At 30.8% G+C, this 27,624-nt stretch overlaps 1 protein-coding gene across 10 annotated transcripts in view; it reads left to right on the forward strand.

Moving 5' to 3' along the window:
• Positions 1 to 5,580: 5,580 nt before the first annotated feature.
• LOC143046035 (unconventional myosin-XV-like) overlaps positions 5,581 to 27,624 on the forward strand; it is a 114,888-nt gene continuing 92,844 nt past the window's right edge. For 8 of the 10 annotated variants that reach the window (XM_076218991.1, XM_076218987.1, XM_076218993.1 and 5 more), the window contains exons 1-3: positions 10,900 to 11,083; positions 14,326 to 14,395; positions 24,596 to 24,685. In XM_076218991.1, the coding sequence (XP_076075106.1) occupies positions 24,621 to 24,685 (65 nt within the window). In that variant the 5' untranslated portion in view covers positions 10,900 to 11,083; positions 14,326 to 14,395; positions 24,596 to 24,620. Of the gene's footprint in view, positions 5,701 to 6,484; positions 6,504 to 10,899; positions 11,084 to 14,325; positions 14,396 to 24,595; positions 24,686 to 27,624 lie in introns of those variants that run through there. The other 2 variants (XM_076218988.1, XM_076218989.1) reach the window with 2 other exon arrangements.

Genomic DNA, 27,624 nt, shown 5'->3' on the forward strand with positions numbered 1-27,624 from the left:
TTATATAAATAATTTTAAATAAATCTAAAAGACTGCACAAAACCAGTAAAAGCAGCAGCATATACAGTTTAAAAAAGAAAATGTGGTATGATTGCCAATGAGACAACTATCCACAGAAGACCAAAATGACAGACATTAACAACTATAGGTCACCGTACGGCCTTCAACAATGAGCAAAGCCCATACCGCATAGTCAGCTATAAAAGGCCCCGATAAGACAATGTAAATCAATTCAAACGAGAAAACTAACAGCCTTATTTATGTAAAAAAAATGAACGCTAAACAAATATGTTACACATAAACAAACGACAACCACTGAATTACAGGCTCCAGACTTGGGACAGGCACATACACAAATAGCCATGGTAATGCCTTCAGTGGAATATGCCTGCACAGTTTGGGATCCATCGAGCCAAAAAAAGATCAAATCATTGGAACAAGTTCAAAAAAGAGCAGCAAGATTCGTTCATAATAACTACTCACCTGGCTGTGTAACACACATGGTTAAACAATTACAATGGGAAAGCCTGGAAGAACGTAGAGAAACCAACAGACTATGTATGCTATTTAAAATCCAGCATGGGCTTGTTGATATCAGGCGCGGATCCAGAGGGGGGTTTCCGGGGGTTGGAACCCCCCCCCTTTTTTTTGGCCGATCAATGCATTTGAATGGGAGCATATAGCTGGAACCCCCCCTTTACTCTCGGTTGGGAACCCCCCCCCTTTTTAAAATGGCTGGATCCGCCCCTGGATATACATAGACAACAATATCTAATACCCAATGACAGCCGGACCAGAGGTATAGGCCGCTTTTACCAAGAAAGAACAAAATCTGAAACCGATGGACAGTCATTCTTCCCAGGGAATGTAATCACAACCAGCTAAAACAACATCAGCCGACTCAATAGAGGGTTTCAGAGTTGCTCTGAAAGCAGGCTCTGGAAGGAAGTGAACAGCATAGAGTGTATATAATTTTAATTGTAAATTGGCGAATGTTTTAAATGTATATAACTTTGAGAGGACTTGCTGCCTTGCCCGGCAATGCGCTAAGTTTTCGCAGGACCAAAAACATTCAGCATGAATACGGTTCCTTACTTGGAAGAAGAAAAAGAAGAAGAAGAAGAAGTAATAGCCTTTCTAGATGTCAGAATTATTTGGACTACCATGACTACTGGGCCCCCTGAAAAAATCTAAATCTGCCTCATGAAAGAAAAAGCTTACACATCACTTATACATGTATGTTGAAGGCTAAAATACAGCTAACTACTGTGTCTGGGATCCATCTGAGACTACTATAATGTAGTCTCAGGATCCATATACCAACTCACAAACACCAACTTGAGATGGTGCAGGACAGCTAGGTACCATTGTAACTGAATCCATAACAAGATCATGGTTTTCCTTCTTAAAGTACTGATCTGAAATCCTGGGCTTTAAAACACGAAATACTGTGTCATTGTTTGGTCCCATATTTCCAAACCAAACAGTGATGAGTATCTGCTCATTTCAAATCCTTGTGTAGACTGCCCCGAACTCGTTGAGTGAGGCATACTTATCATTCCTAGGGACAACAAGCCCGGCCGGGCACGTGCCAGAACTGGAAGTCCTGACAAGAATAATTACATGGCTGGTCTCAGGAGAAAGAGTTACGGAACTATAAGTAATACTAACATTAACCAATTTCTCCAAATAAATAGAATGAACAAGTAAACAAAGTGACCACCATCACAATAGTTTAAAACAGCTTGTTATTGTCAAACCTGTTGATGATTACACAGTGATGTTTTATGAATCATTTTGACATCAATGTGCATTTTGTGAAAGAAACCTGGCATCTTTAATATTTGTCAAATAGTTGATTATAATTATGTGAATTTTGGTACAACAATATAAATCACCCATTAGTTATTGGTTATTCCTGACTTTATCATATACATGTATTATGATTATCATATATATTTTTTCAAGATCAATTACAAATTCTTATTTGTTCAATAGAGTTACTTCCCTTTAACTGTCATATAATAATTTGATTGTGAAATTGTGGAATTAGAAGATAAACTTTTACTTTATTTCTTCACCATGTCCATGGTGTTCCTTTAAGTTTAAGTGAATCAAGGTAATATCTGTTTTACTCTTTTTTTCAGAACTTTTGGTTAAAGATTGTAGGTCACTGTCACAACTGAAGGTAGTTAAACTCTGTCAGTTCTTTTCGAGTCTGTGACTTTTGTCACAAAAGCAACAGATAATGATCTTACTTTCTGTCGGCATCGGAACTTACTAATGAACTAAAGACTCCTAACTTGGGACAGGCTTAAGAATGATGAGGGGTTAAACATATCTACTTATGCTCAACCTTGCCCTACCCTTGGACAGTGGTGTTACAACACAACATAAGAACAAACTGTAAAAAAATTACTGTTAACTATAGTGCACTTGTTTCTTCAACTTTATGCATAGTTTTCAAGCTAGCCAGAAATAGTTTTCTTCAGATTGAGAAATATTTGCAAAAGATATATAATTTGTAGGATTTTTATTTTCATGCATTATTAAAATTGAATAGTTAAATGAACTTCAATTTGCATTTGTAAGTCAAGTTTGGTATAGATATTGAAAGTGAGTGCCTTTTAATTACATAGAATATAAAATACATTGTTATACCTAGTATGTAGATAATAAAACAAATGGAAATGTTGCATCATTATGATCTTCAGTATACTTAACATTCTTGATAGTTTGTTTCTTTATGTTTGGGAAATGAAAACATTTTTTAAAACAAAGATAAAGTTTTTAAACTGCCATAGGTCAGATAAAATGAAAGTGGAGTATATCGATGTTTGACTTGTTTGAAAAAAGACATTGCAATTTAATGGACCAAAACAAGATTGGAATCTTTAAAATTGTTTAGGGGAGAAATTACACTTTATTAAGGTTCTGTTGATTTTCTGTTGTATTGATATTCTAAAATATAAGTTCCATGCTTTATCATTGTCATCTATAAATAAATCACCTAATTCCATCAAATAAAATAATTAATGTTACGCTTATCGTTTTGATATAAAATATGATTCAAAATATAAATTTCTGATAGATTGTAAATACAACCATGATACATTTTGTAGCTCGTTTCCTAGAAAATTTTAGGATACATATAAATTAACACAGGTGACATTTCTGAATTCTTTAATTAAATAATTTACACCTTTTTAAGTAGACATTGACAAATTTGATTTACAAAAAAAAAACATTTTAAAAGGAAGACAAACATTACCACAGTATATACTTTAGTGTTTTAGTTGTCTAGTTTCTTCTCCTGATTTAGTAATATATGAGCTTGGTAACACTTTCAGACTAATAAAATGGTCATTTATGTCCTTTGTTTACCCACCTTATATTTTGTCAGTTATTTATTGTAGGTTGTTAGTCACAAGGATACATGGTAGAGTATGATAGATTTGTCAGTTAAAGTTTTAAGGACATGTAGAGGTAACATTAAGAAAAGATCCATAATAAGTAATGTTGGAATGCATTGTCAACAAAGTATAACAACTAGATTGTAAAAAGCTTAACAATCTTCTTTCTGATAAGAAAAAACGTGTTGTTTTGTGTTGTTTTTCGGCATTGACCTAAAGGCTACAAAGTCATTGCAATCACTGAGTTATCATCATCACCTGTCATGTTTACAGTTTTGTTGGTTTTACATATATTTATAGTCTCCATAGTCCATAATAACTTCCTACCTTTTATGTACTGAACTTTGAAGGGATGCTTTCAGATGAGTTCAAATTTTATACTGATTGTCTATAATTGAAACCAATATTTTTTATTCCCCACCTGAAATACGGAATTGTCCCCATGTTGGTCATCGCTATCAAGCATTTTTACCTTTGCTGCCATTATCTATGTTTTAAAAAAAAAGAAAAGCTGTCTTCATTGCTTGTATTACAAAAATGTAGGTAACTTATTAAGGTGTTATATAATATTGGAATTCTAATTATTTCTACATAGAATTGAACTGCGAATTTGTTTCATGTTTGCATATTGTCTTGAAAACTATAAAAGACAGATAGAAACTTAAAAAAGAAAAAATGATCAGCATAACAAAATCTGTAAATATATTAAATTTGGCTGAAATCCAGTCAACTTGTTATAGGAGTTATTGCCCTTTTGTGACAATTTGTTTTACTGTTTTTTTGTTTTTGGGGGAAATTGAAGATGTTATCATTTCTCAAAAATAAAAGAACTGTATAAAATGATAAACAATTACAATACACATAGATTTTTGTAAGGAATTTAGTCTAGTCTATAATGTTGGAGAGAGTCCATTGTTGAAGATGCACATAGACCTAATTTAGCAAAACAGACTTTTTACAGCCTCTAGTTTGTGTTTTTAAACTTGTGATGAAAATACTTATTGAATCCTGGTTGTAATAGTAGGTAAATGCATTTGTTCTTTATTTTAAACCAGTACTGTCTCGTTTCTGAACTTAAAACATGACACTCAAAGTAAAAATAAAAAAACCCACAGATATGAACTGTTTGTCTTGTCTATTACATAAATAAATTATTTAGTATTGAGTATACACGGGCATTACCTACCTATATTTGTATATTTAAATAAAAGTTTAAAGAGTTGCTGATTGGTAGATTTCTATAGACTCCTATATATATATTTGTATTAAACTGTTTTACATGATTAATGTAAGTACATGTTCTTAGTTACTCTCTTGCAAAGAATACATTCAAATAAAGACAGTGAAAGTACTTCCTGGATTATGTCTGGAACAAAAATTAAAGTTGTTTTAAATATATAGAATGTCAGACCATATCTAATTTGAAATATTTTTTTAATCAAATTGATTAAAATCATATCAACAGAACTCATGTCTAGAATGACTAATAGATTACTTGCACTGCTAATATAATGAAATAGTTTTCTCTAATGGACAGGTGTGGTTTCAGGTATGAAAAATTACAGTTCTAGATAATTGCTATATACTAGACTTGTGTGGCAGTTATTTAGAATGTTTACAAATGCAATATTTGAAAAATGCAATGAAAAGTCCTTTTTAAAAAAGGATAATTTTATTCACTGTGCTTGATTATATCCATATAAAACTTTTATATTCTTAAAACTTCAAAGAAATTTTTAGAAAATATTTAATTGTCTATTTTTAAATACTAGTAGCAGTATTTATTAAGTCTACTGTATTAAAGATAGTAACACAATGGAGATTTATAACTGTCAGGTAAAGAGTGGATTACATTGAGAGGATTACCTATAAAGTCATTGTAATCGTCTCATGCTGTCAATTTAAAAAATATCGGTTTGACAGTCACTTTTTATTTCAAAATTTCTTTTGAAAATGCTATGTTTTTAAAATTTTAACTTCACATTTGTGAGTTATAGACTTGTATTTATGTCATAAACATATTGAAAATAACAATAAAATAGTTTGATATTGTATCATAAAAAACATTGGAAAGTTTTCAAGATGCCTAATGAATTCCCTTTGATTGGCCTTTGAAATATCCTAAGCTCTCTCTCCTTTATATTATAGGTGGTTATTGATTTAATATAATGTAGAAAGTGTTTGACAACTCTAGGATTTACTTTGGCAGACCACAAGCACCTGTTTTTTTACTCATTGAAGAAAATCGTGGCCTCACCTGGATACCCATTCTAATTTACGAAGACAGGTAAATCAATTGATTAAGGATGCCACTTCCTGGTTTTCAATTGCTTTTATTATGGTACTGATTTCTTAATGGGACATGATCATGTTAAAGTTACGAAAGCACCAACTACATAGATGCTGGACGATTATTGATAGTATTGGCAAACAAATTACTGATCTTCTTTTTTTGTATAACTGTATTGATGTTCGAAGAAAGTTTTGTTGAGGCGCTTGCAGAGGTAATTTATCAGTTCAAATTAATAGGATTTAGAAAAAGGTATGGTAAATTAGGGCTGTAAACAGAATTTTGTAAGATTTTGCATACAAATTAGACACGCTGAAATCTAATTGAATATCGAAAAATCATTTATTTCCTTTATTTGCTCAAATGTTTTCGAATGAAACCTGAAATTGTAACAAATTTGTATAGAAAACATGGAACATTGGTAAAATATATTAAAAAATTGCTAAGTATTTTAGAACCTAATCACTCTCAAAACCAGTCCATAAAGTTTCCTTGGATATGTAATAGAGAAATTTCGATTCTAAACATTTTTGTCTTAGATTTTCATCTGTTTTTAGGATTATTTGAAAGTATTCATTCACTAGTTTCCCAAAAATATTAGGAAAAAAAGCAAACATTTTTTTAACTTTCAGTTAAAGTTAAACATGCCGAATTTGTTTTTGCAAAAAAAAGTACAATCCAGACAAAACTTATAAATGTTTGTTTGCTCCTGTTTACAGGTTTTAACAACGGTCTAACAACATCAATTGGAGATCTGGTTTGAAAATAGTCAAATAAAATTTGGAATCTGAAGTTTTAAGGTGATTACAAAAGCTTTTTTTCTATATTATTTAGGTTCATTTTGAAAATAGATTCCACTTTATATTTTGGAAAGCACATGTACCATTTATAGTTTATTGAGGATACTTTGTAAGATTGTTTACCACCTACAGAGGATGTGATGTGAATAAGATAGAAGCTATAGCATAAAGGTTAAGGTCATTAGAATTGTTTAATGTTTTAAGTTTACTAATTTTTGCCAGCAAGGTTCCTTGAACCCCATGATATTCAATGATGATACTTTCTATAATAGTTTACCATCAGTAAAAAGTTTATTGTTAAATAATAAGGTTGAATTGACATTTAAAAGATCTAGATCACGAACTTCTTGTAATGTAGCAGATTCTAGGTCTATGGTTACAAATTGCTTCTGTGATATTTTGAGAAATTGCTTAGAATTTATTCACCATTGAAAGACTGTAAATTCATTTTAAGTTTGCAAGTCATCCTTGGTTCATGTTAACAAATTGTGTACACCATTATGTACTGATTTTAGTTGAATAAGCATACTTTCTATGAGTGTCATTCCACTTAAAAGTTTGTTCTGTAGAAAGTAAAATCTATTCTTTAAAGGCCACGGTAACAAGCTTTATATGATAGTGAAGTATAGAACTCTAGGATAATGTTTTAAAACTCATGCCATATATTTAGAACTGCTTTGAATAACATATGATACATTGGAATGATGTTCACCACCACTGGCAAGTGAGTTGTTCATATTGTTGAAATCAGCATTGAAGATCATAGTAAACTTTGGGTTTGAGTGGAAGACCTTCATTTCATGTTAAAAGATATAATCAGTCATTTCAGATATAATTGGGGTAAAATAAATGAAAATTCTTCATTGGTGCATTTCGTTTGAGCCAATGTGACATGAAGATGTCTAAAAAAAAAACCACAATATTCAATATGTAAAAACTTACCAAAATAGTGGGATCATAAGCTCTTGGATAGATGTGTCTGAATGTAGCTTTTGATAGTTAAATTTGAAAATGTTGAATATAGCTGACATAATTGTATGTACATGAATACCTTCAGATGACAGGGGAGGGAGGGGGTATTCTTTTCTTATCTTGCTTATTGTTACATTACTGGACAAACCATCCAAAACTCTTAATTGTTGCAGGAAAAGAAATTATACACCTATTCATGGCTTTCTATCATTGCTCAAAGTCAAGATTTTATTGTTTGGTTGGTCTCTCAAATGCCTACTATAAACTAAGGTCAACTATATTTGGTGTATGAAATGTTTTAAGGTGTACATGCCTGTCTGACAGGTTCTATCTAACCTTGACCTAATTTTCATAGTTTATTGGTCAATGTAAGCTTTTTGCGATTACATCTGTTTCTCATATACTAGAAGCAACTGGTTGACCATATTTGGTGAATGGAAGAATTGTAAGGTGCAATTGTCTGTCTAGCATGTTTTATATGGTTTCACCTCATTTACATAAGTCATTGATAATTTTATGTTTATGTGATACTTGAAGTTAGACATTTATCTTAAAGACTTTCAATTCAATTACAACACATTATGCAGATGAGACATTTCAGTGTGTCCACTCTTGTTTTCATATAATTCTAGTTCCAATATTTGATCACATTGATTTCTTTGATTCACCTAGGCCAAACAGGGAGCATTGACACAGGAATGTCTTCTATGATATACTGACATCTGTATAAGTTAAAGTAATGACATAAATAAGAAATTAACTCATGAAACAGATTCAATTGACTAGTAGGTTATGTGTACTGCATACTGATGTTTGTCTTTTTTCCATGGAGTGGTCAGTTTATTTTATGACTTTGAGTTTGGTTGTCCCATTAGTATTTTTCACCTCTCTTTTATGCTTTGATGGAACTGACCTATTCTAAATCAATAGTTACTTGGAATGTGGGTGTTTTTTTTTTAATTACGCATGAAAATCGAAAGTGATTTCAAATTAAGTTAAAAGAAAATGTTCATAGTGGACTATTCAAACATTTATCCATTTGGCAATGTCTCATAATAACAATAACTTTGAAAAGTATACCTTGGTCAGTATGAGCTTGGAAGGATACATGGCTAAAGCTCAATTCTCTTACTTTTTTGCATAATCAGCTGTTTTGAAAAGCCTACTTAGTCAAGCAAATATGAAAGTGAAAGCTATTTGAAACTGAGAAAAATTGAAATGAGCATATAGATTTTCATATGTTTGTTTCTAAAAGTTTTTAACTGAATATTGTTTCCTATTCAGATTTTCAGCATGCAGGAAATTGAAAAGTATACTCAATATTATTTAATTTAACAAATTTAGCAAACCTGTAATTGATTTTTATTCCAGTGTGAAATAACATGTTTTGATAATAAGTAGTTCATGTTTATATTCACTGCATTGCATTCATGGTGAATATGAAATGTTTTCATTTTTTCATAAAAATCCATATTAATTGATTATTCTAACCACGTGTTATAATAAAACTTTAATGCTGTTAAAATCAATGAAGTTAACTGACTTTCAAATAGTTTGTATTCTTGGAAATTGTGAATTTGTTTATTTGGAACATGGATTAAAGTCGGAGACTACAAATTTGAAAAAAAAGTGTGATGTTTTTTACAAACTTTCTATATACAATTATTTACAGTGAAGATTTTTATGCCCCATCTACGATAGTAGAGGGGCATTATGTTTTCTGGTCTGTGCCTCCATTCGTCCGTCCGTCCGTCTGTGCCTCCGTTCCTCCATCCGGTTAAAGTTTTTGGTCGAGGTAGTTTTTGATGAAGCTGAAGTCCAATCAACTTGAAACTTAATACACATGTTCCCCATGATATGATCTTTCTAATTTTAATGCCAAATTATAGTTTTGACCCCAATTTCATGGTCCACTGAACATAGAAAATGATAGTGCAAAGTTCAGGTTAAAGTTTTTGGTCAAGGTAGTTTTTGATGAAGTTAAAGTTACATCAACTTGAAACTTAGTACACATGTTCCCTATGATATGATCTTTCTAATTTTAATTCCAAATTAAAGTTTTGATCCCAATTTCACGGTCCACTGAACATAGAAAATGATAGTGGGAGTGGGGCATCCGTGTACTATGGACACATTCTTGTTATGAATGTAAATGAAAGACAAGTGGCATTATTTCATACATGGACTTATTGCTGTAAAACAAACAGTACCACTCTATCTAGTTAAAGGACTAAATTTAACTGACACAAGCAACAGTTCCTTGATTTTGTCGCTCTGTTTCATGGGACATTTTCCCATTCATAATCTAAATATTGATTTGTTTTGAAAGGTAGGACATTGTTCCATATTTTAATCAGAGTTTTATAACATCCTTTCCATCTGTGTTGATATAACTTCCAAAGATAATAGATACATATTGATAAAACCAGATATAGTAGTCAATGAGACAGCAACTCAAAAACACAATAAATTCTAAATGAGCATATATTAACATGGGAACTCAAAAAGGTAAGCAGTTCCTGCTCAACTAGTAGTACCTGTTAAGAGTGTAAGTCAGAATTTTGTAATGTTAATGACCAGGACTCTCTGTCATAAAACTTTACTCAGAACTTGGAGATCAAGATTTTGAGCTCAAAACACAAAATCCAGTATTTTTATTGGTTCATTTCTGAGTTTGAGTATAATAGTATTGCTAGAAAGTTTTATAACTGCAAGGCCAGATGGTCATTGGAAAAGAACACAAAGTATTTCAAAGTGGAAACTCTTTTAAACTTTTGTCATCTTAGTCTTGTCGTATGCAAACATTGGAAACAATCTATGTTAAGGATATTTGGGTAGAATATTAGCATATATAAAATTTGTTATATAACCGTTTTAATATTTTATTATTAAAGTTCCACAAAATTTTCCCTCATATACTTTTTAAATCAAGATTGTCGTTTGTTAGAATAATACATAACTTTAGAAATAATTTTTTTACAAGACATAGTTTTTATGCTGTCTAAATTATGTTATAAAATGAATACTTCTCCCGATATTGTTATAAAAGATTTTCTTTAACAAGACTCTAGGTTCACTTTGATGACCTTATAGAGTATATATACAAAAGTTTAATACTTGTCCACATGTTTATAATAAATTGTTTACATTGTAAACAAAGATTTGATCAATCCAATATTCACTGGTTAATAATCAATACAAAATTAGCTCGATTGCCCAGAAGCAATCTCTCACTGCATGATTTAAATGTTTCGTTCCTTTTCATGTCACGGTCATGTTTAAAATGTGTATTAAAACAATCAAATTAAACATGTGTGGAATAGACATTGAAATTTAGTTGTGTTTATAAACCCGTGAAGAGAACAGAAAAAAACTTGTAATATAAGTATATGCCCCGTCAACCATGTTGAATTCCTTGTATTGTTATTTAAATGTGCTGAAGGTAACTAGCCCTTCTGATTACCTGTGAAGAAACGGTTTCACTTTGTTGATAAGGTCCGTCTAACTTCTGTCTCGGGAATTTTAAAATTCAGTTTCTGATTCTGTATTTGGATTAATTTGCACATTTTCATTTGGATTATTTTATTTTGTTCATTTCGTAAATAATGGTAAGTTTATGAATTATTAAAATGATTATGAATGGAATAAATATTATGAAACATACCTGTTCAGGTAAATTTTGACACCTGTAATCAATTGGCTAATTATACCTGTCAATAATTGATTCTGGTGAAAATGCATTATAGAAAAGAATAAGAGTTGGTTTGAAGACTGGAATTTATAATTTCTTTTCTTACTTTTATTCATTGATATTTTCAGAAAATTAAAATCAATTTTTACTATTTCATTCTTTCTTTTTAAATGGCAGGTGTGGCCGATAAATTTTTTGTTGTCAAGTTTTGATATCAAATTATTGAAGTATGACAGCTAGTATAAAGAAATGTCAGGTACTAAAGTTTAATCTATAACATTGTTTGAAAGTACAAAACATATAAAACTTGTAATAAAAAAGACATGTACATGATTTCTTAACAGCAATGATTGCTATTTTATTTTATTATTATATTATTTAGTTTAGGCTTGATTTACAGTAAAAACATTGTGGTCAATGTAAAAATTCAATTTCCAGTTCTTGTATGTGTACGTGTACATGTACTTTGGTATTCTATAAATAGAAAAAAAATCAGATTTTTCTGATAGGAATTTAATCAGATTTAAATGACATCATTTGATGTAAATTTTATAGACATTATTTAAAAAAAAACCATAATGTTACTTAATTTTTGAAAGGAACTTAATTTTGTTTGGGAATTTGTTTGTACTTGAACGTGGAATATTAAAGTACTCATTAAATAATCTGGTGATTAAACATGAATGATTTTTTTATTTAATCTTGGAATTTTGATGTAATTCGAAACTTTGAAATATCTCTGTTGAATTTATTTTAAATAGGTAAATTACTTTTGAATTGAAGTTTCATTATAACAGGTAGATCAAATATCCTGTGATATCAAGTTAGATTTATTTTGTATATAGTAGGCACACTGTGTCTTATTAAATGATTTTTTCCCACCTCAAATCAACAACTGAAACTAAAGATATGTCTAAAAAAAAACAGAAATTTGCTATTTAACATCCAAGTTTACATTTTCTTCTACACACAAGAAAATAATTTCGAGTTTATGATGGAATATTACTGTGACAACTGAATAAGTTGTTTTTTTTTCATTTAGATGTTGTCCTGAACATGCATAAAATACTTGCCACTGGGTGTTAAGCAACCATCAGTCAATCAGTTAGATGAAGGCTTTATTCATTTGTTTTACCTTCACTATCAAATAATTTCATTTTTGTGCAGCATACATGCTTTGCATTAACAGTATAACAGCCTATAGTTGGTTGGTCTCTGGTGGATTGTTGTATCTATTGGCAATCATAACATATCGCCAATTTACTTTAAGTTTGTTAGTGATAGCGATAATAGATTTATTTCATTGAATAAATGATCATTTTGATACATTTTTTGTTCTCGTAACATTTTTACATAATCCAATAACTTAAAAATTCAATTAAGTAATTATAACACTTTGAAGCAGACCACATATTGATTCAATAACTGTAAGCAGACTATGCCATTCAAATAGAATAAATTTATCTGAGGAATTATTTATAAGGTTATGATAGCAAAAGATCTAATAAGACAGGTAAGATTTCTGTTCGAGGGACACCTTTACTGCAGTAAACAACCTTTTTATACCCCACCTAGGGGCAATTTTTTTCTCTGTCTGTGCGTCCAAAAGTTCATCTGTTTGTCGGTCTCTCGATCGGTCCCGCTTGAAGTTGATGTTAAAGTTTTTGGTCAAGGTAGTTTTTGATGAAGTTGAAGTCCAATCAACTTGAAACTTAGAACACAAGTTCCTTATGATGTGATCTTTCAAATTTTAATGCCAAATGAGAGTTTTGACCCCTATTTCACATGGCACTGAACAACGGAAATGATTGCGAATGGGGCATCCATGTATTATTGACACATTCTTTTTATGTATACATGTATATCTGTTATGGCACTACAAAAACAAATTTTGCCAGACTTTCTTTATGAAATCTTTATGAATTTCTTTATGAATTTTCTAGTTTGGTAAAGGTTAGTGGGAAAGAAAAGGGGTAGGGGGCAAGTGTCTAGTAACCCGTGCCATGCTGATAAAAAAAGCACATTCTGTATAGAAATTATAGGATGTTGTATGATTAGCATTGAGACAACTATCCATTTGTTTTTAGTAGATAACAGTCTTGTAAATCAAGTTTCCATGTATCAATTAAATTGACTGGGGATGCTTAATCAGAGCCAGTAAACAAATATTTGTGTCCATCAAATAAAAAATGGATGCACTCAAATCAAAAACAGTTATCTCAGTTCTGAATCCAACAATCTTGTGTTATAATTTTGTATTTATTTTGATATTGATGTGGGCTCAGTCATGCCACAGAGATAACCTTCACAATTTACATTTTGTTTGTATAAAATGTATGACTTGGGATAACTATTGGCATGTTAACAAGTCACTCTCAGATCTCAATGGTAGTTTTATTTTTATTCAACTTTAAAATACTCAATCTTGATTTCTGTTGTCACTCTAAGGTTCATTTACATTGTAAATTAATGAATGTTTTATAAATAAAGGTTTTCTCTCTAATGGAAATAAAACTATACACTGGGAATTCATTTATGTTTGTAGGTATCAATTGTCGTGGATTGCTGAAAACTTGCATTTTTGTGGATATTTGATTTCGTGGTATTACCAATCTCTGTATACAAAACCTATTGAAAATATATATTTCTTTGAAATTTGCATTCGTGGATCACCTGTTCCCACAAAACCCGTTAAAATTGGTATCCAACGAATAATAATGAATCCATAGTGAATGTTATTTGTTTCATGTGAATTACGAGGTTGGATTTGTTACAGAACCAGGAAATTGCTTTGACTGACATTATCTGCATAAATTAAAGTTCATGTAATATAGTTTGTTATAAGTTCGTCATAAGTTCGTCATTGAACCAACCATTTTCAGAATTAACAAGATTTTGTATAAGGTATAAGGTCACTTATGTAGAAAAAAAGCAGATTGACAAATTACTTTTCAATTTCCTTGTTATGAACAATTTCTCAAACAAAACATTTTTGAATTTCTTTGTTTTTGCAACTGTCCCATCAGATGGGAACTGACAAGCGATGATCTTGATTCTTTTTATTTATATAAGTACAGATGACCTTTATAGATTGATGTCAATTACATTTTGACATTGTCATAAAACTCTTTGATCATATCTGTGTTGTTATTATTGTAGATGTAATTGATACAAAGTGAAATGGACATGATTGACAAGCACCTGTCTCCAATCTACAGGTAAACTCTAGGTAAGATGTAATTAAATTTGACATTGATTAGGGCAAGGACTTCCGTGAAATTGAAAATGAAAAAAAAAAATGTTTGGAAAAAAAATGGACATGATTTGAACCTTAAGACCCCAAGGGTGACTTGGGAGTAGAAACATGATCCTCAATTGTCTTCTGCCGACTGACAGTAAAACCCTTACCATAGTGGCACGTCCCCTTGGTAGTACTGGAATCTATACATACGTGAAATATTTTCCACTGGATGTTAAACCACCAACAATCATTGAACCCTATGGCCATTTTCTAGATGTATAGGTATAGTTTTAGAAAGTTTGAACCTTTTTGTGATTTACAGAAAGTATATGAAGACTTATGACAACATAAATCAAATGAAGTTGTCAGTACTAGACAGGGACAGCGAAAACAAAAAAACAGAGGAAACTTAAAGATTTAAACAACTTAAAAGAATCCAGAGATCATATAAAGGCAACTTACACAGAATGCAGAGAATTCAGATATTCTAATTTACATGTTGCATTCATTATTTAATCTAGCATGCAGAGCAAGAATCAATCCATCAATGTAAAGATGATTTTTGTAATAATTCAGAAACAACATTTATTCTAAAACTTACTTATTCCTTGTAAAACATTGGGTCATACTCTAAAATAGTGAATTGCCATGAAAGCAATGGTTCTCTCCTTCAGCTTGTATGAATATTGAAAACTTACATGTAGTAAAATACTGATTTATTGATCTACATAAAATGTATTTGTTTAAAAGGTTGAAGAAATATTTTATATTTTATGTGAAATATGGACTAGTTTCATTAAGCCTCCTATCTTTACAAAAACTAAATATTTTTTTTAAAGTTTTGGATTAACATATCTTAAGATTTTTTGTTGAATGAGCAAATTTCAGGCTTTTGTTTATTTATTGGATTCATACATTATTTTAACTAGATTATGCTGAAATGTAATATGATTTTTCTATACCAGAAGCAGTGTCAAGTTGTCATAAATATTTATGGTATATAATATTGTTTGTAAACTTGGCATGTTGCTCATTGATGGATACTTCACAATTCATACAAATATCAATGATCAGTTTATCACCACTTATGTAAAGTCATATTGTATATTATAGTTATCAGAGCATGACTACCCTCATGAACCAATAGGGTAGATATCTATTTGTTTAAAAAATAGGTAGACTCCAATGTTGATGTATTGTATAGGTATTATCTTGTCTACTATGTACTGTATGTGCCATCATTCTTTTGTATTACTGTTAGAATATCAGTGTTGTCAAATCTCAGGTTAGAGTAAGATACAAACAAATTTTCATCAAGAAAATTTATAAATATTCTGATAATCTGAATCTTATTTGAATATAACTTTTTTATGCTCCACCTACAATAGTAGAGGGGCATTATGTTTTCTGGTCTGTGCGTCTGTTGGTCCGTCCTTCTGTTTCGTTTGTCCGTTCGTCCGTTATTCTGTTCGTCCGTTTGTCCCGCTTCAGGTTAAAGTTTTTGGTAAAGGTAGTTTTTGATGAAGTTGAAGTCCAATCAACTTGAAACTTAGTACTCATGTTCCCTATGATATGATCTTTCTAATTTAAATGCCAAATTAAAGTTTTGACCCCAAGTTTACGGTTCACTGAACATGGAAAATGATAGTGCGAGTGGGGCATCCGTGTACTATGGACACATTCTTGTTTTTTAATTTCTTAAATCCAGAATTATAGCTCTTTAAAATGATGCTTAGTAAAAAAAAATTACAAGGCATAGTTTAAACTGGGAAATTGTTTATCAAAGGAGGGGCATGATCTGGACATGTGGTCTAAGTAGTTCATGTTATTGATCACAAGCCTGCCAACTCTGAGGTTGTGCATGGCAAGGTTTTTCCCCTCTGATCCTAATTGAGGATTAAGCAGCTTTCATGCAGAAAGTTGTGGTTTTCTACAGACACTTTGACTTTCATTATTAATAAACCTGGACAGGATTTAGCCAAGAGCACTGAAAGAGGCATTACACACCAATAAACCTGGACACCAGGATTTAGCCAAGAGCACTGAAAGAGGCATTACACACCAATAAACCTGGACACCAGGATTTAGCCAAGAGCGCTGAAAGAGGCATTACACACCAATAAACCTGGACACCAGGATTTAGCCAAGAGCGCTGGAAGAGGCATTACACACCAATAAACCTGGACACCAGGATTTAGCCAAGAGCACTGAAAGAGGCATTACACACCAATAAACCTGGACACCAGGATTTAGCCAAGAGCACTGAAAGAGGCATTACACACCAATAAACCTGGACACCAGGATTTAGCCAAGAGCACTGAAAGAGGCATTAAACACCAATAAAAAACATGCAGCATTTATTTGCACCTGTCCTAAGTCAGGAATCTGATGTTCATTTGTTGATGTTTGTTGATGGGGTTTATAAGTGTTTCTCGTTTTCTACTTTCTTGTTTGAACGGTATGGTTTTAGACTAGTCAATTTTGGGGCTCGTTATAGCTTGCTGTTAGGTGTGAACCAAGGCTCTGTGTTGAAGGCCTTACTTTGAACTATAATGGTTTACTTTTACAAATTATAACTTGGATGGCAAGTTGTCTCATACGCACACAGACCACATCTTTTTATATCTAAGTACTAAATTGTCTTCAACGATTAGCCTAGGAAATTGCATCAAGATCAATATGATCCCTTTTATTGGCAAAGTAAATATTGTTTCAATTGATCCCCACCTAATTATAGACTATTTGCTTAGAGCTGAAATTAGTTTAATTTAGGAATGGGTTCTAGATTTATTTCCTGTATTAAAGTCGGGTTGATAAGATATATACTGTTCATTCTAGTCATAGTCGGTAACCGTTTCCAAAAGATTCTACATCTTATAAAAAACAAGAACATATGGACAAATAATTTTTGACATAATCCGACATTTTCAACTCTGTTCTTTCTTGAGAACTAAGCAGCTTTCATATAGAAGGTTGTGGATCTCTCCAGAAAGTTGAACTTTCTCTAGCAATATTAACTGGCCACCATGATTAAGCCAAAAGCACTGAAAGTGGCATTAAACACCAAACAAAAGTATGCAGTACCAAATTAATATTTAATGGAATATATATAGATATCGAGAATAATTACTTTAAATTTGGTTTATTTTTTTTTACTATACATTTGTATAGTAAACATTTTTATTCTGAGACTAAATCTAGTAAGATTTGTTATGCTTTAAAGGACATTTTTTCTAGAAGCTGTTTTAATTTTATGACATTTTATCACTGATGGTCTATTTGTAAACTACTACGCAGTTGTCAACATTTACTCTTAAAACATTTTTATTCATTATTTTTTCTAAATTGAGGTCTTTGTTCTAGGGTTATAGTGTTCTAAAGAAAATGTAAGTTTAGTATATATGGGATATCTATGCAAAATAATTGCATACTTAACAGAAAAAATTATCTGTTAGTTTTGCATGTAATTGCGTAAATTATTTTGACATGTCATTGTGTATTTAAGTAGTTAAACTTTCACTTTTTAAAAAATTTCATGCATTTGGAATTATAAAACTGCAAAAAAGATTATTTAGTGAACAAAAGTATGAGAACAGGTACTGAAAAGTTGATCACATTATTACAAGTTTTCTTCAATAATCATTTTAAATTTTGAAACTTATAATTCATACGATAAGTTATAATGTAGCATTTAAAGATTTTTTAAAATTATTTGTGCAGTTTTCATGCTTTAGTTAATTTTAAGAGAGGTATTTTACTGTAAACAAGTATTGGAAATACCTTTGCGGTTAATATAGGGGGAAGTCAAACATATCATACATGTTGTTTTGCATATATAGTAAAACAAACTGATAGAATTGACGTGAGAGTTAGTCAGCAGTAAGTACTGGTAGTAAAGTTTTAATACACTGATGTTGAATTAGAAGGTTTTGGCTGTCCTGTTGAGACTCTTGATTTTGCCAATTTTGCTAACTTGTTGAGTCCCTTTCGATTTAGACTGATTTGATAGTTCTTTTGAGGCCCTTTTGAATTGGACAATGTCAAAGGTTTATACTTTTAGATATTCCAACTCTTTGTCTTCAGAGTACCTAATGGAACTGCAGTATGCAGCAAGGTAATTTGTCTCATACTTTTTCTTAGCACATTATAAAAAATTTACACTCATTGATTTAATCCATTATGAGAGATTTTTTACTCAATCTTGGGAACGCTAACTGTAAAGCTTATTTTCAGTATATAAGCTTTAGTTTATATATACATGTACTTGGATTAAAAGAAAATATTTAGTTTGAATCAGTAGAATAATTTGTACTTTTGACTATGATATTACCCTAACATTTCACCAGTGGCTACCTAATTTAGAGATTAAGTTGATATAACATAGAGGCATACTGTCTTGTTTACACTTCTTTGAAGCATATCTTTCAACTATTTGAAAATTGTCAGTATAAACACACTTTGAATCTAAATAGAAATTATATTAAAAACTTTTGTATACACAGTCAAACATTTGAACTAGGGATATGAAGCAATTATAGATAAACTTTGCCGATAAATTTTTAAGAATTTTGTTTGATCATATAGAGTGAAACATATATTTAAAAAGCTTTCAACTACATGTATTTCTGTCTATGATATTATGCAATGTTTACCAATCCTTTAAGTCACCACAAATTATGGTTGTCATTTTTTGTCCATGAATAAGGTGTTTTTGGTAAATGTAAACAGTGATTCTGTTGTCTGACTGTCATGTTATCAAGTTTTCACCATTTAACAATCAAATTTTTACATGTGTATATTCTTAGAATTAATATTCTGTCTTTTTAAAAAATATTTTTTGAATTATTAAACTTGTTAAAATGTTCATTTAAATTTATAATTACATTTGTTCTGAATTTCATGACGCAATACAAAAAACCTCTGTTTATGTCATGTCTCAAATTAACAAAGGTTCTTTTGGGTTACTTCAGGTTGTATTTTTTTGCAGTTTGTGTCTAGGCTTTTCATATTTGTATTACAAAAGATAGCAATAAATGCACTATTAATTTTATATTATTGTGAAATCAAACTTTTACTGATATATTCTTTATATACAGATCCCCTTTATGACTCTCATTTAAGTAAGATTGACAATTGTTCATATTATGTTTTTATTGTTTAAATTTTTAATTTTGCATTGTTTGTAATTTAAGTTTTAATTAACCACAACTTTTAACACTTTTCATAGGTTTTTCAGTATTTAACTTCTTTGTTGGCAATGCATTTAAAAATTTCTCAGCTCATTTAGTTCATTTTCTTTATGGTTAATAATGTTATCATTAAATGCCACTAGGATGGTGGTTCTCTCCGGGCACTTTGGCTTCCTCCAACATTAAAAATTGACCACAGTGAAATAGTGCAATAGTGTTGAAAGTGGCACGAAACACCTATCAATCATTAATCAATCATTGTCCCGTTAAGATGTATGGCAGAAAGCAATACATTACACATTTCTGTTCCAATTACTGCAACAATAGAGACAGACAATTCACTAGATATTTTTGTTTTGTATAGTTGACTTAAGTTAAGGAAGCTGGCTTGTCATGTTTTCGATTTTTTGTCAGATTTTCAGAATCCTCTGGTTTTATCCATTTGAATGCCTTGAAAAAATTTGCACGGTGACCCCCATTTTTCTTTTTGTAAATCTTTTACATGTATAATTATAAGCCATCTGAAAAAGTCTTATAAAATTTTAATTACTCAGTTTTTGAGAACTTCAACTTGTCAATGATAAAGCTATGAAAAGTAAAGAGAGAATATTTTCCCGCCACAATTTCAATGGCTAATATCTCGGACACAAGCACGGTGACCTATATATTTTTTTTGCTCCTTGGATTCCTTTATTAATCCCTTATCTATATAAACTAGTGTTTTGAAAAGTTAATTACTTTTGAAACTGAGAAGCGAACTCCCTTGAGACAATATAGGGATAAATAACATGATTTATCTAAAATGCTTTGCAGATTCTGTCTAAATTGTTGCTGTTTACTGATCTTTCTAAAAGACTTGTCATCTTCATGCAAGTTTTCCGAGAGTAGCAGGAGGTGTCGTATTAATTTATGGAACAATAAAATTAATGCTAAACTTGAATTCCAGGAAAAATTTATCATTCTTTCCCAGGACCAAAAAAGAATTATGATTTCTGAGTCCTGTTAAGTTTAAATCCTGATGCCCCTCCCCAAAAAAAGGATGTATATCCTGAAAAAGGTCCTCTGTCCCTCAAACCATTAGAAAAATCCCATTTATTATGCTGGACTGGAAATCATATTCTGCTATAATACAGGAAGGTTTTGGATACCTATGATTATTTCTTTTGTTATATTTATACAGTATCTCATATTTGCTGAGTGGACAGTATCTTTGTTTTGAGATTATAACAGTTAGCAGGAAATCAATGTCCCAGGATATCAGTCCACTGTGTATAAGTCACTTAGTTATATTAGTGATGAAGTCATGTGTTAAACTATTGCATGTTAACTTACTACTTTATTTGTTGTATAGTATACCATGAAGAATTAACGGAAATGAAATTGATGACATGTTGATGAATTATTTAAATATTTTTCTTGATTTAAATGCTACAACTGAATAAAATTTATTAATGGTCCAGCTATTATTAGGTGAGGTTTTCATACTTTAAGTTAACGTTTGAAATTGACCGATCATTGATTTGGAATGAGAAATCAATAGTAATCTCTATTTATAACGGCTTATTTTGGTGCAGACTTTTGTTATTGATCATCAAATTTTCACGATTGGACATTTTACAATATTTTAATTATAGATCAGTTTCAGGTACTGTACATTGATTGTAGTATTATGAAGTTTCTGGGTTGTTAAAGCTTAAGTATTTGTATCTCGATTGTTGTATTATGATGTTTCTTGGTTGATAATTCTGTGGTATTTTCATATCCAACAGGGGCTTATTGTCAAAAGGATTATTTAGTTAACAGTTGAAATGTTTTTATTACAACAAGTTGATAAAAGAGTTTTTTTTAACATGTTTTATTGGTTTCATATAACTTTTTGATTGTCATATTTTAAGTTTGAATGATAACTTTAAGATTTCAGGGTTATTATAAAGGATAGCTCATATTAACAGGAAAAAATGTACAGAAATACCCAGTATATCCTTGTTGATTTCCTAAATTAGATATTGTATGCTTCAGCAGTAGGGTTACTTCAAGGGGTACATTTGTCATGCAAACTTTATATGCTGAATCATCAGACCTTCTTCAGAAGACTAAGGTATCTTCATTGAAAGTTTTTATATTTTTTTTGAAGACTTTAATTAAAGGCATCCTGGTAGTAATATTGAATATTTGTCCTCAGTCAAACGAAGTCAAAAGCAGGTCAGTGCTATTACTTTACACCAGTTCTCTGAATGCAATTAAGTTGTGGTGTTAAATTAGAGTTTTTGAGTAATCAACCCTCACCCTTTTAATCTCTATAACTATCATATGTGAAATAAATGTTTCATAGAAGAATATTAGCAAATTATATTTGCACTAACGTTTGACCCATATCAGAAGGTTTTGAGGAAAGGGTCAAGGCAGGTCAGAAACTTAAATTCTGAGATTGTCATCCAAGAATGCAATATTGTTTTGAACAAGTTACTATTTTTGCTTCTATTCAAAGTTGCTGGCAATTTAACTAGCTGTAATGAGCTTACTTAGTAAAGAAAAAAATAAGATGTTTTTAAAGGTTAAATATTTAAGAATTATGTAACTTGTATACGAAATGAATCCATATTTAGAAGAAAATGAAATGGGCTGATAGGAAATATTTACATATCTCTATTGGTAGCATCAATATAAAAGCCAACACCTAAATGATATATTTATGTATATATATTCCTATGTATGACATCACTTTTATAAAAATTTAAATTATATATGATAACTGCTGTAGAAATTGTTATTTAATGGGAAATTCTGCAAAGCTTGTACCAAAATTTGCAACCTTGTAACAAGATCGAGTTACCAGTGGGCGGTTTTCAATTAAAAGTCATTTTACAAATCTTTTGAGATTGTTGAGATTGTACTGTATTGTGTATTCTGTACATGAAATTATTTTCTTCCCAAAGCCTTTTCTCACATAATGCCTTTGAAATGAGTTATTATATTACACAATATTTTGACATTGCAGGAAAATTATAATTTAATGAGTTTTCGACATAGGTAATTTTGTATTTTATACTCCTATCATATTTGTATTTTTTCTATGTAGTGTTGTCATTTTGAGAACTTCTTGTCAGAACTTTTGTTATTTATTTTTGATGATAACAAAATTAAAGTAATTTCATGCAGGTCTTTATGGTGTGGTAGATCTTAAGTGTTGAATTTTGCTGTATAAAATATATCAGAAAAATCTCATGTTGATGAAACCATATTTTAATGTTAAATTTATTTATAACTCTCAGATTAAATATCTTGATAATTTTTCTTAATATGAAAGAAAATATCTGCCTCCACTCTACATAAACTTTTTTCCCACTAATGGCAGTTCTTTTTTTACCACTCATCGTTTTGTTCAACCCGTTTTACAGAATTTTTCCATTGAATTTAATATAAATATAAGGTATGTGGTATAGTTGCCAATATACACTATCCATTAGGAACCAAATGAGGTGGATGCCTGCAATTATTGGTCACCTTATGGCCTTCTTAAATGAGCAACAACCAAACCAACACTAAATTTCCCAAGGTGAAACAATTAAAACAAGAATACTACCAGTCTGATTTACTACATAACAATAAATGACAAAAACAAATATGTCAACCAGCAACAACAACCAATGGCGAAATGTTTAATTTGTTCTTCCTCTGATACGCATGAAACATTTGCCAGTGGACTTTCAATGAATAAAAGTTATATAAGATATCAAAGTATAAAAAGAAGGTCTAAGGATTAACCATGAGTAAGACTTTAAGTGTCTGTGCAGTGTTAACCAGAATTCAATAGAACCTATGTCTTTTTAACTGATCAAAAACAGGATTTTAAATTAACAAATTTAATTACACATGAAGTATCACACACACAGTAAGTCTACTTATTGACCTAATAACCATACATATAAGATTTACATTCATTACATTCAAACAAGTTCTACACATTACATTCTAAATATAGAAAAAAGAATCACATGTTGGGTGGACTCCTTAATATTTATGTCACTACTTTAGAAATTATGAGTAATGAGAGGTTATCAGTGTTATAACACCTTATGACAGTTTTTAAAAGACAGTTTTTCACATTTCTGACATATATACCTGTATTTAATTTCTTCTAAAGACAGGTCGTATGTTTATAAATGTGTCTTGTATTACTAATGACCAACATGATTCTTTAAACATTTAACACAAACCATTAACTCTTTGGAGGTGTATTTTTTATTTTTCAACCTGATTGCTTGATACCCAGGCAATAAGTAGTAATAAATAGTCCTGTACAAAAATAGTAATGTAAGTAGGAGTTAAGAAACTTGCATTTGTAAATATTCAGTTCATGTTATCCTTAGAATACTTGTTATTTAATTATGCAATAGGGAGGAGAGGGTGGGAATAAAATTATATCTTAATCATTATAATTTCCTCGTAGTTTAGAAAACAAAGAAAAACACAACATAAAAAAACTATTTTTGAATCATAATAATTGTTACAATTTTCTACACCAAACAAATGAGATGAACTTAGTCTTAGAATAATAATCTATATAAATCAGTATATTAACACTACCACTTAAATGTTCTGCGGGCTGTATGATAGCCAAATTAACTAATAGAAGACTTACCATATTATGTGCAAGCCATTTATCTTGTTATGTGCAGGCCTTTTATCATATAATGTGCAGGCCTTTCACCATATTATGTGCAGGCCTTTTACCATATTATAGTCGCCTTTTACCATATTATTTGTAGGCCTTTTACCAGATTATGTGCAGAACTATTACAATATTATAGGCAGGCTTTCTACCATATGATAGGCATGCAGATAGAAATGCACCATTCATGCCAAAAAAGTATTCTGTTCATACAAAATCATTATTTTGATTAATGCACTTTCTTTTTTTACAACAGTTGTTGACCAATTATCCAGACCTCTAGCTTGTTGAAACCCAATACTTATTATTATTATTTTTCTTCTTCAGATAATCAGGTAACGGTGCTGTCAAAATGGAGGTAGCAGAACAAAATGGTGGTGACCCTGAAAGAGGGGTGGAGGATATGATCAACCTCAGGTATGTGTTTAGGTGGTCTAAGTAGTTGAACTTCTATATCATTAGGCAGTCAACATTGAGGTTGTGAGTTGAAATCCAGCACAATCAGGTGCACTCGACTCTAATCTTAATTGACCAGTATTGTCAGTTTTCTAACAAAGGTTGGTGGTTCTCTCTGGACACTGGCTTCCTCAACCAATAAAAATTGACAGCCACAAAATAGCACAATAGTGTTGAAAGTGGCGTTAAACACCAATCAATTAATCAAATTGTCTTGGTAAACATCATATGAGCTGCGTCGGATAGAAATCGACCTTATGCAAATTAATACCAATACATCTATTAACCTCTTTTTGGTGGAAAAACATCTAAATGGGAAGTCTGTAACTATTTGAATAATGTTTTATTATAAGAACACTTGAAAACCGACCAATATTCACCTTTTAATTTCTTATTTGAATGTATCAAAATCGTTAAAAGTCGTATAGATGTACACTTGCATAAGGTTGATTTTTATCCGACGCAGCTCATATGATAATATGACAAGGACCACACAGTATCTGGAAAATAAAAATTTAACACAAATATGACATGATGAAGACAAAATATAGGTCTGAGTGACTATTTTCCCCAGAAGATTATTGTACTCTTAAATTTATCCTCACACAAAATAATATGATTGTAGGTCTTTTGCTATCTCAAAAAAGGTACATAAGTCAATGAGGCATGAAAAAATGAAAGTCACAGTGACGATTTTGATTTAGGAAGATTCCCAGTAATTCAGAATGTCCTTAAGGGCATACGATACAGTTTTGATCCTGTATTAACAGTTTGATGAAAATTTCCATATAGGCTAGTTTTTGCCTGCTTAAATCAAATTTGTAATAAAAAATATACCTTCATGTGCTACTTTTTGAGTTAAATGAGTTCTAAATTTTGTATATTTGCTTAAAATTCGGATTTATGGCCGTATTTTCTCTTTCGAAAGAAAGCCATAACTTTTTTGTTTTAAAAGATAAACACAAATTGTTTTTTGTTAGATAATTTGTAATTTTTGTATTTTAAAAGTATCCTAAAAAATTATGCATTTTTTATTCAGAAATAACTCATATTTATCAAATGGTCATGAATTAAGAAAAAAATCGTATTTTTTTGCTGTATATTTATCAAATTAAAAAAATTCCTCTATTTACAGTTTTATAAAATTTGGTCCACATAATCTCCTTGCAAAATGAAACAAAATGTCGTTTTAAAAAATTGGGGTCCATGCACTCGTTTTCAAATTAAATCAGTTTGAATGATAAAAAATAGTCGAAAAATGCATCTTTTCCCGATATGTCATAGTTTGACGTCGCGAAAATAACATTTTACGTTAGCAACATCATTAGCTCCCCTGTAACTGTATCGTATGCCCTTAATTATCTGAGAACTAAACACTAATGAAAAACTAAAATCATGTTTTAAACTATCAAAGCCACTGAATCTAAACTAATGTCCATGCACAAGTTGTGTCCATGGTCCTGGACTCCTGATAGAGGAGTAGAAAGTCATCAATCTGATGTTGCATTTATTTTCAAACCAACACTTAAAAGAATGTCTTAAAACTGTCAACAGTGATAGACTGATGCAGGGGTTTAGATAAGCTAGTGCAGGGGTTTACATAGGCTGGTGCAGAGGTTTATGAATAATAAACTTAAATTCATTTTTTGAACGGAGTTTATATTGACATTCCAAGAATAGTTTCACAACTATAAATAAAGGTTAAGAAAAGTCATATTAATTTAGTATCCCTTTCTAAAAAAAATACAACCCAGAAGCATTGTGTGTCACTTCTTCTAGGTTTATAATGTGGCTTTGTATGACACTTACAAATACTACAGAACCTAATGTATTGTAAAATCCTTGGAAAAATATAAAAATAGTCCCACCCAGATTGACTCTCTAATTGTAGAATTGATTGATTGTATAAGATGATATAAATCTAGTGAATATGAAAGAATTTAAGTGACACAAAAGAATAGTGGATTATGTCATTCTGGCATAATAGAAAGAATAAAGAACCAATAAAACCCCATAAAGTCGTGATATTAATTTGGATTTACTTTAGAAAACACATGGTTTATGTCAGCGCAGGTCTCCGTAAACTTTGTGTTATGTAATTGAACTTATCTTTTATTTGATCAGAGCGAAGTTATATGCATGTAAGGGTTGTATACATTTTACATGCATGAAATTCTTAAGTTGTTTAAATAGTTCATGTTGAGAGAAGATTTTAATTGATAAGTGCTCCCAGTTATATCCATGCACAAAAAATCTGCATGTTATATAAGGCTTGATTAAGCAAACACTGTATTGAAATGAGATATGATGAAGATATCTATTTCAGCTGACTCTTATTGTAGGGATGCTTTTCATTGGTGTTGAACTCAAATTTGAGGAGCCATATTTTTATAAGATCTGTATAAGAATTTTGTAACATACCAGGTGCATTTTAATGACTTTAGGGTCAGTTTTATAGATATGCATAAAGGATTGATTTTCACAAGAGACCTCACAACTTAAACCATAAAGTTGCTGTATTATACGGCCTTTCCCGTACGAAAATTTCAACAGGAGTTCAACTGGACTTCAGCTGGACTTGAGACGTATTCCAGTCTGACTTTGAAAAGTCCAGTCTGACTTGAGCCGTACACGTACTTTTTCTTATACTTCGGTTATTTGCCAGCCGGTATTTTCTTGAAAGTCCAACCGCACTTTTTGTAATTCTGACAAGAAAATAAACACGGCTGGACTTTTGAGGGAAATTATTCTTTCTGTAGAATGATCAGCAGGATTTTTGTCTTAGAAAATTTTACAATCATTTATGAGCAGGAATTAAGACTTAGAAAATTTTCATCAGCCAAATCTGCCCTTACAGAAATAAAAAGTTTGTCACTAGGATTATGTTCTTTGAAAGGAAC

This window comes from Mytilus galloprovincialis, chromosome 9 (assembly GCF_965363235.1).
Source record: "Mytilus galloprovincialis chromosome 9, xbMytGall1.hap1.1, whole genome shotgun sequence".
NCBI classification, from domain to species: domain Eukaryota; kingdom Metazoa; phylum Mollusca; class Bivalvia; order Mytilida; family Mytilidae; genus Mytilus; species Mytilus galloprovincialis.